At 40.3% G+C, this 14009-nt stretch overlaps 1 protein-coding gene across 8 annotated transcripts in view; it reads right to left on the reverse strand.

Annotated features, from left to right (window-relative positions):
- MARCHF10 (membrane associated ring-CH-type finger 10) overlaps positions 1–14009 on the reverse strand; it is a 78050-nt gene that overhangs the window by 51997 nt on the left and 12044 nt on the right. For all 8 annotated transcript variants that reach the window (XM_061589969.1, XM_061589970.1, XM_061589962.1 and 5 more), the window contains one exon: positions 2220–2397. In XM_061589969.1, coding sequence (XP_061445953.1) covers positions 2220–2397 — 178 coding nt within the window. The remainder of the gene's footprint in view (positions 1–2219; positions 2398–14009) is intronic.

Genomic DNA, 14009 nt, shown 5'->3' on the forward strand with positions numbered 1-14009 from the left:
TTGCATCTGAAAATAGACAAAACTGGACCCCACCACTGACACACAAACAACTTTGGGTTGGTGCTATTGTTTAATGTTGCTTGTTTTCATATCCTTCTTGTGGGGGTGGGGAGGGGGATATTTGTTATATACTGATACTTGTTATTGGAAAATTCAATAAAAAATAAAATAAAATTTAAAAAAACAGGATAGCAGCAAATCAATACAATTCCAGCCTAAAAACAAATAAAACTGATAAATTTAAAAGGCCCGGATGGATAAAAGACACCAAAAATAAATAAGACTTGGCACCAGGCAAGCCTCCCTTGTGAGGGAGTTCTAAGATTGGCTACTACAATAAAAAGGCCTCATCTCTAGTCATCACTCCACTCACCTCTGGTGGTAGTGGTGGAGGAGCAGAGAAGGTGCTCCACAGATGAGCCTAATTCTTGGGCAAATTCACGTGGCAGAGTGGCATCCCACAGGGGTCTCAAGCTATGTGGGGTTTTAAAGGTTTAAACCAAACTTTGATTTGTGCTTAAAAATGAACTGGGAGCTAGTACATATATTCTCTATTCCTGGTCCCAGTTAGCAATCTATTTCCAGTACTGTGAAGTAACGGCAGTTTCTGAACACTTTTCAAAAACAACTCCATGTATAATGTATTCTAGCAGTCCAAATCAGGAATTACCAGGGAATGGACAACTGTGCCCAAGCTATCTTTGTCCAGAAGGGGTTGCAACTGGCACATTAGCCTCAGATTATAAAAGGTGCTTCACGCTTCAGAACCTGATAAGGCCTCCACAGAAAGTCAGATATAATAGCATCTCCAGACTGCAAGCTTGCTCCTTCAGTGGGATCTCAACCCTATCTACAGCAGGCTGAACACAATCTCCCAGGTCAGATGAATCAGCCATCAACAGCACATCAGTCATATCTGGATTGAGCTTCAGTTTGCTGGCCCTCATGTAGAAAGTAATTTAACACTTCTACAGATGTACCTGCATTTGATGAAAGAAGTCAAGTTGGAAGTCATCAGCATACTGATACTTCACCAAAAATCCCCAGATAACCTCACTCAGTAATTCTATGTAGATGTCAAACAGTAAGAGAGACAAGACAGTAGTATCCTGTGCACAACTGTCATAGGATAAAGCAGTGGTTCTCAAACTTGTTTAGTTCGCAGCGCACTGTAAAACATATAGAATTTTTCTGGTGCACTTCGTGTACAACATTAAAAATATATTAATATATTTTAAACTATGAATAAAAATAAACTATAGAAGACTATTACTTACCCTATACAAATGGGTTTCTTCTCATTTTTAAAATATACTTTCATAATATTTGAGGCACACCTAGCCACCTCTTAGGTCGCACCAGAGTGCCTGGGCGCACCGTTTGAGAATCACTGGGATAGAACAACAGTCCCCCCAGCACCTCCTTCTAGAAACATATTCTGTATTTTAATCTTTTGTACACCGCCCAGAGAGCCACTCGCTATGGGCGGTTTAAACATGAAACAAATAAAATAATAAATAAAATAAACAGCCATCCAGATATGAATGGAAGCACTGGTGCACGGTGCTTCCAGTCAGCCTCTCAAAGGGCCAGTCCAGAACAATACCATAGTAAATGGAATCAAAATGCTGAAAATCCAGGAAAATTGACAGGGTTATAATGCCCTCAACATGGCATAAGACATTCATCAAAAAACCCAAACCTGTTTCAGTGCCAAATCCTGGTCTGAAACTGGATTGAAATGGAGCCAAATTATTGCTGTCATCCAAGCGCACCTGGAGTTTCATGACCACCACCTGCTCAAAACTTTGTCAAAGAAGGGTATATCTAGGGTAACTTCCAGACAGACAGCAGTCAAAAGCAATCTTCAAGATTCAAGGGCTTCCTTATATGTGGTTGCATACTTGTCTCCTTCAAGGTAACTGGGCCCACTCCCTATATAACTTCTTCCTTCCAGGAGACTGTCTGTATAACATGCATTACTTCCTGCTGTGCAATGCATAACTCATAATGGTTTCCAGCCAAGCTTCCTGCTCTAACTTTTTTGCTTGCTCTTATTCCCATTCTAGCCCACGGTTAGACTAGGCCTCCTTACTGGATCTGCCTCTTTCAACTCCAAATTTCAATCTCTAGGGCCCTTGAATTTGTAAACATCACTGGCTCCAGCTCCATGCATTAGTTTCTTTCAATGGATGGTTGTGAACTCTCTCCATACACACCTGAGGAATCTTTTTTGGGGCCAGGTCCACTTTTTTCTGGTTTTTTGGAGGATGTGTTTGATTTTTGCTTCTGCTTAACAGATGTTTTGTCAATGGCAGGAAATTTAGCTTCTGATTTGTTCCCAATAGACTTTATAGCAGATTTCAGTTCACATCCAGAAGATTCATCAGAAGAGGGCTGGTAAAATGAAAGGATAATGAATTATTAACAGAACCTTCTTTTATCCATACAAAGCTACAGCCTCTTCTTTGGCTTTTGATGTGTAGCAGCTAATTGTGCTTACTCAGTAGTGAGGGAAAAGTATACTTCACTAGGGATCCTTGAAGAATCCAGTCTTTGTGAATTCCAGTAAGACCTGACCACACCCACCTCTTCTGCACTAATGTGCAGGTCAGAATGGTTATCTATTGGCTTTCATACTTCCTGAATGTTCTAGAACAGTTCTCAGCTCGAAAAAAAATATCAAAATGCATATTTAAATGTGTGCTTTGAGAACATTTCTTATGAAAAAATTTTGCTGTCCCTAGGTGTGATACGAATGCTGCTCTTAGATTAGAAGCTGGCCAATCCTCACTTGAATATCATGCATGGGCACTTGCTTTTAACTTCTGGATCAAACTCTCTTTTGATTCCCCATCTGGCTATACAGAATCCCTTTGGAAAGACAATTACCAATCACTCTGGATGAAAACACTTCATGACAAACTTCCCAGATTAGGTCTATCATTAGAATACTTATCATCGCTAGACCCATCAATGGCCAAAGGTACAATTCAAACACGACTTAGGGATATAGAATTACAAAGCTCAACAGCAGCAGCATCCAAAGTTTGCTCTCCCTTGCACCTTAACTTGGCTTTCGATCCCAATAACTATGCACCCTATTTAGATTTTCTAACTGTTCCAAAATATAGAATTGCATATACTAAAGCCAGATTCAACTGCTTAACTTCAGTCGTTTTGGAAGGGAGATATCGGGGTATCCCTTATATTCTTCGCATTTGCCCTTGTAAATCAGGCGCTATAGAATCACTCACCCACGTTTTCCTGGATTGCCCATTATACTCTTCCGAACGCAAGGAATATCTGCTTTTAATCATTAACAAATATACGAACCAATCCCCTGAGCACTTGTTAACCTGCTTGTTGAGAGATTCGAACAGAAACTCTGCCCTGTCTGTTGCTAAATTTGTCCATGCAGCCCAGCTCAAAAGAGCACAAATTTTAATCTGAAGCTCTCACCAATGTTTTATTTTGACGTTTTATTTTAAATCAGCTACCCAATATCCCCACACCTGTCCGATATAATATTTTATCTATGTAACACATACACCTATAGATTTTATATACTTATGTACCATAATACCTTTTTATGTATATGTATTCTCATTACCTGGTACTTCCATGATTGTTATGGGTCTATGACCGCAATAAACATATCTGATTTGAACATTAATTTTAAAAGTACATATTTAAATATTTATTTTTGTTTTTGTTTTTTCATACAGAAAGAGGACAGAATGGAATGGAACACTTATTGATGAACGTAAGGGAAACTGCTATGGATAGGACTGATTTGCCTAACCCTGATCTGAGCATGCTAAAAGGCAGTGTTCTTTAGGATTACTTCGAATAACCTAGGAGAGAAGCCTTGGCATTTGGATCCTTTGGGATAATCCTCTCCTGGATGCTTCTCAACAAGACAGCAGGCCTCAGACTCGCTTGTTTCCCCCCCATCTCCCCATTTTTTTCACTGCAGAGTGAGTGAATCCCCAAACAAGAAGATCCTAGTTATTTAATACGGAATCTCCCATGATCCTGGAAGATTAAACCATCAAGATTTGATGTTCAAATAACCATTTTTGGACTTTCATTTCCTTCTTAGTGATGGGAAGGAATAATGGAAGGCTAGAGGAGGGAGGGAGTAACTTGTGTTAAGAGCAAGGAGAGAACAGGGCAGCAGGGATGAAGGGGTTGTCCAAACAAGTTCAGTAAGGTATAACTTTCAGGACCCACCCTATTCCTGTGACTGTGATTTGCTTTATCTTTTTTAATACTGAATTTTAAGCTGTTGTAACCCACTCTCGGACCTGCTGGTGAAGAGCAGGAAATAAATGTTGTTATTCTGAGGTTCAACCTGGTTAGACCTACTCGTATTTAGCCATATCTGTAAGATTTATGCAGCAATCTCTATTATATAAGAGGAGAAAGATAGGTTTGTTTGTTCTTTACTGTAAACTACCCATAAAGCCTTTATAATTTAGTATGATATAAATGATGTTACCTAAATCGATAATGGACAGGGAGCTAAAAAGCAAATAATAGTGGAAACCTATTTTAAATGTTTTGGTCCCTAGGTATGACTCGAAACCTATAAATAATGAAACTTTCTTTATCAAGGAAGTGTGTAATCAAAGAATCCTGTAACTACTTGTGAGCCTGCAGCTCAAACATGTTGTGGCAGCACCAGCAAGCAGGTTATGTAAGATGTCATGTTTTCATGCAGCATAAAATGCTCAAATTATTGAATAACTTTTCAATGTAACATGTCATGTCTTGTGGCATGGAAATTGCAATTTAAGTCTCTCAGATTTTTGCTAGAAAATTTGCTACTGCATATTTTGTCAAGGATGTTTAAACTGTATTCTATCCATAAATCCCATACATTTTTTTAAAATGCCATGCATACAAGTGAGGGTTACAGCAAGACTAGCAGCAGTGGCCAATGTGACTTCAGCTTTTCCTCTGTAGGGTTGCCAACCTTCTTGTTGTACCTGACCTCCTATAGCTTTGCAAGCTTTTTGACAGACAGTTATATAACAGGTGAAGCCATATAAAGCAAGGGGATGGAGCAATGTAGTAAAAATACCCACTGCTCTACTTTTTCTCTTGCTAAGTTCAAAGGATAGAAGCCCTGCTGGAAAAAGAAGATTGGTAATCCATTTTTCTTGGTTCCACAACCCATTCCTTCTCTGCTGTCCTATAAAAGTTTTCATTTTATCACTGCTGATCTCCTCTCAATTAGGAATAAATACATCAGTGTATTTCTGGCCCATGGCAGTTTCACATGCATTCATTTATAAGGCCATTCTACCTATTTCTGTATCATTCTGCAATTCATTTTTTTAAAACTCACAAAAATTCATTTTGTATGCTTTTACCTTAAAGTTCATGTTTTTAAAAACATTTTATCCTAAAATATACATTTATGTATGCATTGTATCCTAAAATATGCACCAGTATGCTTCTTAACCTAAATATGTGTCTGAATATGCATTTTGGTAATGAATCATATTTGGAGAAGTACAAAAACGAAAGAATAACTGTGTCCAGGAAGTGTAAAAATGACAGTTCACTTAAAATGTTAATGTTTTAAGTGACTGTACAAAATTCTTGAGCATCACTCTGACAGGGACAGAGGCAACAGTCGGCAGAGCAAAAGACATGACTCTTACCTTTGTATAGGTTACATTCCAGCCATTCAAAAGACAGAGGTTTCAATATACACACACAGATCTCTCCATCCTCTATGCCAGCAAACAAGAAGCATTATCACAATTCAAAAACACATTCTAGCCAGGCAAAAACACTCAAGGAGGTTGCAGGACAGGGAGGGTGAGAGGGCATGGCCTAGAGATTCTTGAAGGCCAGAGAGAGAGGCCTCTGGGCCCGAGGTTCCCCATTTCTGCTTTAATGTGATGTGTGAATCAAGCCATTGTGTATGTGAGATAATGTCTTGTTTGTGGGATGCGGCAGTGTGATGTCATGGAAGTGTGCCCCATCATCATGCACATATTGGTTCTTTCTGTGCCTAGGTAATGCAGGGAGCATGGTCAGCAGACCTATGGTGAAAGTGAATGTTTTTGCCCTGGATGTTGGAGGAGTGGTTGGTGTCATTGCTACATTGTTTGTTGTTTGTTGTGCTCTCCTTTCTTTCTTGGTTTAGCCTAGGACCCCCACTAAGCTATGTTATGTCAGTATAAGCTGGCTGCCAGCAAGACAGACCCAGTGGATTGCCTTTCCTGACTCCAAGAACAATCTCAGTTGCCCCAAATGTTTGTTATAGTATTAAAAAATGTATTTAAATGGAAAGTCAGAGTACCTTTAGGGAGACAGAAGATAGAACAACAGAAGTACTATATGTGAAAACACCTTTCAAGTGCAGCTAATATGTCAGAGTAATCAGCCAGTGATTTTCCCCCAACAAATAAAAATGGCTAATGTACATTTTGTCCCTTTATTTTGCTTAGTTAAAAGGATAGAGAAATTGAATAAATGATTTCATATAAATAAAGACATTACATGCCATGTGAGAAAGGAAAAGAAACAAATGCAGTATACAAAGAGATAGGCTTGTTTATGGATTCACAATGTGAATAGACTAACTTTTGTTCTGCGGTCATGAGAGGGGTATTAAATTAGGCTAAATGTGCAAAATTGGCCCATTTCCTTTTCAAAACTGTATAATAAATGCAGTGACAAAAATGAATGCAGAAAGTTAGGAAATAAAAAGCCTTTGCAAAAGTAGATAAAACAGCAGATAGATTTGTAAATTTGCATGTAGCGCAGTGGTTAGAGTGTTGGACTATGACCTGGGAGACCAGGGTTTGAATCCCCACATAGCCATGAAGCTCACTGGGTGACCTTGGGCCAGTCACTGCCTCTCAGCCTCAGAGGAAGGCAATGGTAAATCCCCTCTGAATACTGCTTACCATGAAAACCCTATTCATAGGGTCACCATAAATTGGAATCGACTTGAAGGCAGTCCATTTCTATTTTTAGAATTATTATTTCAGAAAGCAAAGAAAAGCTCATTAAATAAATACTAGAACATTTTTCCAGAAACCATGTTAGATTTAAAAAAGCAGATGAATAATCATCCAAATCCTTCGGACAAAATATAAATGTTACACAATGCACCTTATTTGTCACAGACACTTACATGGGGAAAACCAGATAACAAATTCTTAGCAGCCACATTTTTCTCTACTGAGCTTCTTTTCCTGGTATGTTTAATATATACAGTTTAACAACCAGCTTGGATTGCAATAGTCTGTTTTACTCTCCAAACACCTTAGCTGTGGGAGCCTCCAGTACTTATACAACTACTGTTTGGGAAAGCAATTGAAAGTAATTTCTTTCTGATTTTGGTATGCTGCACACACATCTGGCAGAAGCCTACTAATTTGTTCTGAGGCAGCTAGGGGGAAAACTTATTTTCTCAGAGCCATATAATCAGATAAGAAGTTTTTTTAAAAAAATTGTTTTCAAATAAAATACTGCACTCCCAATTGTTCTAAAAGATAAAAACCAGGAAAAATGAGGATATTAACCCCACATAGTATCATACATGTTGCCCTTGTTTCTCCTAGATGCAGAAACATGGATGTGGCATGAAGGCAATGCCTACCAGTTAGAGGTTGTAAGAACAAGGAAGGAAGAAACTCTGATGGGATAAAAGAATGAAGCAGCTTCAGGAGGCACTGGGGGCCACATAAAATGGGGGTGTGGTGATATGCATTCCTGGGCCGCAGATTGCCCAACCTCCCCGTTCTGTGATTATCTTTTTTTTAAAGTATTGCCTTCATTGCTGGGTTGATTGCTATGCTGCCCTATTATGAAAAGGATGTTGATCAGGCACCAACTGGCAATTAGGCTGTTTCTTATCAAAAGCCAGATTGGGTCACACCCACCTGCAGGGTGGGATGAGTGTGGAGAAAAGTCCCTGTTGAACAAATTTTAACTCTTGTCTTGAATCCTTGGATACTTTGTTAGCATTATCAGAAGCGAGCCTCCCTGTCATGTAGTGAGCATCTTTCTAACACCAGCTCAAAAAATCTGCTTAAGAAGGTTACATGTCTGGCAGGAGGAAAATTCATACTCCCTTCCTAATTGTCAAAGTTATTTGTTTATTTATTTAAAGCATTTATATTCCACTTTTCAGGTGGACCTCACAAAGCAGTTTACATTTATTTATTTATAAACATGCTTACATACCACTATTCATTAAAAAAAACAAAGTGGTTTACAACATATATAACCACAGAATAAAACCACAGAAAAATTTAAAACCAGAAATCAATTAACTATTATAGAAAGATATTGTCTCAATTTCCTGCATAAGCCTGGTGGCATACAGAAGTTTTCAGAAGGTGTTTAAAAATCAGAATAGAAGGTGCCTGCTGAATCTCTATTAGCAGAACATTCCACAAGACTGGGCCAGTGACTCGGCTCTGCACAACCACCACCACCCCGCCGGTACACCCTACGCCATCAACCTAGACTGGAGGGGGTGGTGTAGGTGTTGCTGTAGTCTAGGAGTTTACATCCCATCACTGGGAAACCCCTCTCATTTGTTATGGAAATATGTATACGCAGAGTGATTCAGCAATCTGAGCTATGTGTGTGCCAGTGTGTGTATTTACCTTAGAAGCCGGCTTTTATCCTGCATTTAGATCACTGAGACTTAAGAGTAAAATAAGAAAAGCTACTTTATTTATAGAAATGCATAGTAGATCGGAAAGGCATACCTAGTTCTAACTAAGTTGGAGGCGCAATGCCCAGACTTGGGTATTGTCCTCATGGCTCAGGACAAAGAGCAAAGACAAAGATGTTTCCTCTCTTCTTGGACAGTCAAAGAAGACAAAGGAAGGAGGGGCAGGTCAGCTTCCCTGAGCATATCAGTTTACAACAGAAGGAAGTTAGGTAGAGAAGAGCCCAGGTAAAGGTAGGCAAGCCAAGCCAGCTGGAGGACCTTAACTCTATCTTCCTTCTGGAATATAAACAAAAGAACCCAAACAGGAGTTGCTCTTGCCCCACTTCCAACACCCCTTCTCAATGAGTGTTTGGTTCAGCCCATTACATTCATCTTGTCTCACAGCTTGCAGTATCTGACTTTGCCCAATGCCTTCGTCAGAGCGTCTGCAGTCATGTCTTCTGTTGGACGATACTCCATCTTGAGTAGTCCTCTGCGGTAGGTATCTCTAATGAAATTGTGCTTCACATTTATGTGCTTGGTTTGTGAACTCACCCCTTCTGACTCCATGAGTCTGGTGCATCCTTGGTTGTCTTCATGCATCACGACAGGCCCGGGTATATAGATGCCTAAATCTATGAATAGTTCAAGTAGGCATGTCAACTGTCTGCTTGCTTCAGAAGCTGACACATACTCTGCTTCTGTTGAAGACAGTGCTACAGTCTCTTGTTTCTTACTTGCCCAGCTGATCACTGAATCTCCATAGTAGAAGATGTTTCCACTGGTGGATTTTCGATCTGTAGTGTCTTCAGCCCAATCAGCATATCCCACTAGTTTGGGATCTCGGGTAGCTGCTAACTTCAGTTTCATGGTTGCAGTGTCCTTCAGATATCTTGCCACTCTCTTGATTGCTTCCCAGTCCGTCTTGGTTGGCGAGCTGGTTTTTCTGTACAAGTATTCCACTGCTGCCGCCACATCTGGCCTAGTAACAGTGCTGATATACAGAAGTTTTCCAATGGCTTGTCTGTAGCTCTCATAGTCTTCCCATGGTTGTTTTTTGTGGTCCAGTTTTAGGTATCCTACTTCCATTGGAGTAGGTGCTGGATGTGCATCCTTCAATTCTAAACTTTCAAGAAGGTATTGGATCTTTTGTCTTTGACTTAGCAAGAAGGATCCAATACCTTCTCCTTCAATTTGTATTCCAAGGTAGTGAGTGACATCACCTAGACACTTCCCTTCAACCTCCTTGTTGAGATGGTTCACTAGTTGTTGCTTGTCCAGTGGGTCTTGATAAGCCAACAGTAGATTATCCACGTAAATCAGTAGGTATGTCCATCTGTTGTTCCTGAATCTGCTGTACAGGCATGGCTTTGCTATGCCTTATACAAAGCCTTCTTTCAAGAGCATTTTGTTCAGTTTCTTATTTCAGGCTCTGGCAGCCTGGTTAAGTCCATAGATGGATTTTTGAAGTTTACACACTAGGGTTTCTTTTCCTGGAACTTCAAACCCTAGTGGCTGTTGCATGTAGATTTCCTCTTCTAGTTCTCTGCTGGTGTATTACTGTGATCCTTTCTGTTGTGGAAAAATAGCTCAGTTTCTTCTTCCATTTTGCTGTCATCTGGTGTGGTGCCCTGTCTGGTTGGTGTGCACACTTTCCTTCATCAAAGTGGACAGTTCTGTATACTCCAACTACACCAGTTTTGGGATCTATGACTCGGTATCCCTTCTGCATTGAAGAATGTCCAATGAATATTCATTCCTTGGCATTGTCAAATGTTGACCTCTTTTGTTTCAAGATGTGTACAAAGGCCTTGCAGCTGAATACATGAAGGTGAGACACACTTGGTGTCTGATCATGCCATAGCTTGAAAGGTGTTTTGTTGGTTGCAGCTGCTGGAAGTTAGTTCTGTGGATAGGTGGCAGTAACCGCTGCTTCACCCCAGTACTTCTGTGGTAACTGTGCATCTTCCAACAAAGAACGAATCATCTGTCCAAAAGTCCAGTTCATGTGTTCCGCACCCCCATTTTGTTCTGGAGTATAAACAACAGTAGTCTGGTGCTCTATGTCTTCCTCATGTAGAAAGTCTTGCATAGCCCTGGACACAAATTATCCTCCATTGTCAGATCTTATCATCTGTGACTTTTTGCCAAATTTATTGGACACAATTCTGACATAGTCCTTCAATTTTTGAAGTACTTGACTTTTCTCTCTCAGTAGATACATTGTAGTATACCTTGAGTAATCATCTATGAAAGTGAGCAGGTATAAATTTCTACCCTGTGATGGTGTTTTAATGGGTCCACAAGGGTCAGTGTGAATTAATTCTAGAGGTTTTGTAGTTTTCCTTTCACTTTTCTTAGTATATTTTGGTTTCACACTTTTTGTCTTTATACAACATTCAAATTTTTCTGTGGGTTTACATTGTCCAATTTTAATGCCTCTAGCCAAATTTTCCTTCTCTACAGCATTGATTCTGGCTAAGCTGGCATGTCCCATTCTTCTATGCCAAACACGTACACATCCAGAAGCACAGGTTTCTTTGGCTGTATTTGCATGCACAGTTTCAAAATATTCCAAATGCAAAAGTCCATTTTTCAATTTTTCAGCACAACATACTTCTCCTTCATATAAAACTTAGCAAACGTTGTCACTGAAATAAAGTTCACCTCCAATCTCCATTATTTTCGTGGCACTTCTTAAATTATCTTTAAATGCTGGAACAAATAGGCAATTTTTCAGTTCAAGCTCTCTGGCGCCCTCTGGTGCTTTGCAAAGCAGCTCCACCATGCCTATTCCTTGAGAACGGAAAACATCTCCTGATACTATAATTACATTCTGTGTATGGGAGCTAAAGTTCTTGAACAAATTTTTATCATTTATTAAATGAGCGGTACAACCAGTGTCAATTAAAAATCTGGTTTTATAATCATCAATTTTTCCATCAGATACATAGTAACTGGAATGCTTCACTTTAGTTTGGCTATTTGTTTTTCTTTCAGCTTGCTTCTGTTTAAAATCAACTCTTTCTCCTCTTTCCCTTCTAGGACAATCTCTTTGAAGGTGATTAGGAGATTTGCATTTGAAGCAATTCTTCCTTTGTTTGTTTTTGACCTGCTGTGGCTTCAGGGCATGACTCATCTTATCCTTCCTTTGGTTGCTGTTTCTGCCCACAGTAAAATTTGCTTTTTCAGACAGAGCTTGCTCCTGTCTCTCTTTGTAGTCCTGATCTTTCAAATATGCCATAAACTGATCCAAATTCTGATCTGTCTGTTGAAGTATGCAAGCCATTATATAATGATGCTGATTTAGAGAGGCTAGCCTTTTGTAAATCTTCATCCAAAGATCTTCCACATCTTTCTAATTCTCGGAGCAGATTTGTAAATCTCTCCAAATGTGGATTGCGATCTTCTCTGCCAGATTGTTTCAGCATGTACAGCAATTTATAGAGAAACATCACATGATTTTTAGATTTTCTCAGATACACGTTTTCAAGCTTTTCCTATATTCCCTTCACATTCCTACAGCCCATGCAAACATTTAGTGCCTCATCTGATAAAGCAGAAATAAGAGACTTCACTTTGGCATGCTTATGCTTTTAGGAGGCAGTGCCTGCTTCATCAGCTGCTGAGGGTTCAGGATCAGTCAAGACTCCATGCAGATTCTCCCCTTCCAAAAGTGCCATCATTCGGAGACTCCAAATCACATAATTGTCCTTCTCCGGCCTTGGGATGCTTGTCTTAAGTGTTGATCCTTCAGCCATGATTTTCTATCTTTTGTTCTGCTTTTCTTTCTCTAAAGTCTCCTTTTGATCTCTTTTGTAAATCACACTGTTGAACCCCAGGCGCAAGAGGAGTTAGGTCAGGGAGAGGAGTCAGATGAGGACGAGGTCTCTGGAAGTGTTGATGGAGGGGGGAGCGTAGTCAGCCTGCAGACTCCCCCAGCCAACCCCTCCATTGAGGCAGTTCCCACTCCACCTGTGAGCCCCCCACCTGAACCATTGGGAAGCAACCTCTCGTGTGCACCAACCACACCCCCACCAGAATCCCCGCCTGGCACTTCAAACACTTCCCCGCCAACCAGCTCCCTGCTCCCTGAAGTCGAGCTGTCACCTAGCAAAGCCCCACTGTCAGATGGGCCATCTGAGGCTCGCCCCCCCTCACCCCGCGTGAGACGGCACGAGAAAAGGGACCTTGAGAGGGTGGAACTTCGAAGGAGCCGTTGTTTACAGGCAAAGACCTTCCCTACTTAAGCAGGTGCCCACCCAGGCTTCAGTGCTGCTTCAACTTTCCCCACATGCTGCAGAGACTGTTTAGGTAGCTTAGCTAGGGAAAGTAGTGAGCTAGAGTAGACAGGTTTATGAAGCTTGCTGCTCATGCTAATAAAAAGAAAATTAAATCAAGCCTCGCCTCTGTCTCGTGTCTCGGGCTTTGGGCAGGACACACATAGTACTTAGCCTTTTTAGCATTCAGGCACAACTCGCAATTCAATTTAGTTTACTGGATCAATAACCTTTTGTTATGGAAATACATATATGCAGAGTGATTCAACAGTCTGACCTGCATGTGTGCCAGTGTGTGTATTTACCTTCGAAGCAGACTTTTAGCCTGCATTTAGATCACTGAGACTTAAGAGTAAAATAAGAAAAGCTACTTTATTTATAGAAATGCACAGTAGATAGGAAAGGTATACCTAGTTCTAACTTACTAACTAAGTTGGAGGCGCAAAGCCCAGACTTGGGTATTGCCCTCATGGCTTAGGAGAGAGAGCAAAGACAAAGATGTCTCCTTCTCCTTGGACAGTCAAAGAAGAAGACAAAGGAAGAAGGGGCAGGTCAGCTTCCCTGAGCATATAAGTTTACAACATAAAGGTTAGGTAGAGGCACAGGTAAAGGTACGCAAGCCTAGCCAGCTAGAGGACCCTAACTCTATCTTCCTTCTGAAATACAAACAAAAGAACCTAAACAGGAGTTGCTCTTGCCCACTTCCGACATCATTTAATATAATTGTTCTTATACAGTTATAGGAGCTTGTGTGCAGACATTACCTATCCTATTTGCACAGACCTCATCTAGCCATGTGAAAATCTACTCCCACTGGATGGGAACCGCAGTCTTCATCATGTAGGTTTTGAACCATTTGCTAAATTCTCCCCAACCTTGCTGTACTACACACATTTAGCTCAAACTGGGAAAATTTGTTCTTTGAAGAGAAGGTTTTAATTTCAAACAGCTTTCGCTTGCATTGGAACACGGAGTATGACAGTTTCATAGCCTGCTAGTAAGGAGACTTCATTTCCTTTAATGCTATGCTGTTT

This window comes from Rhineura floridana, chromosome 11, assembly GCF_030035675.1.
Source record: "Rhineura floridana isolate rRhiFlo1 chromosome 11, rRhiFlo1.hap2, whole genome shotgun sequence".
NCBI lineage: Eukaryota > Metazoa > Chordata > Lepidosauria > Squamata > Rhineuridae > Rhineura > Rhineura floridana.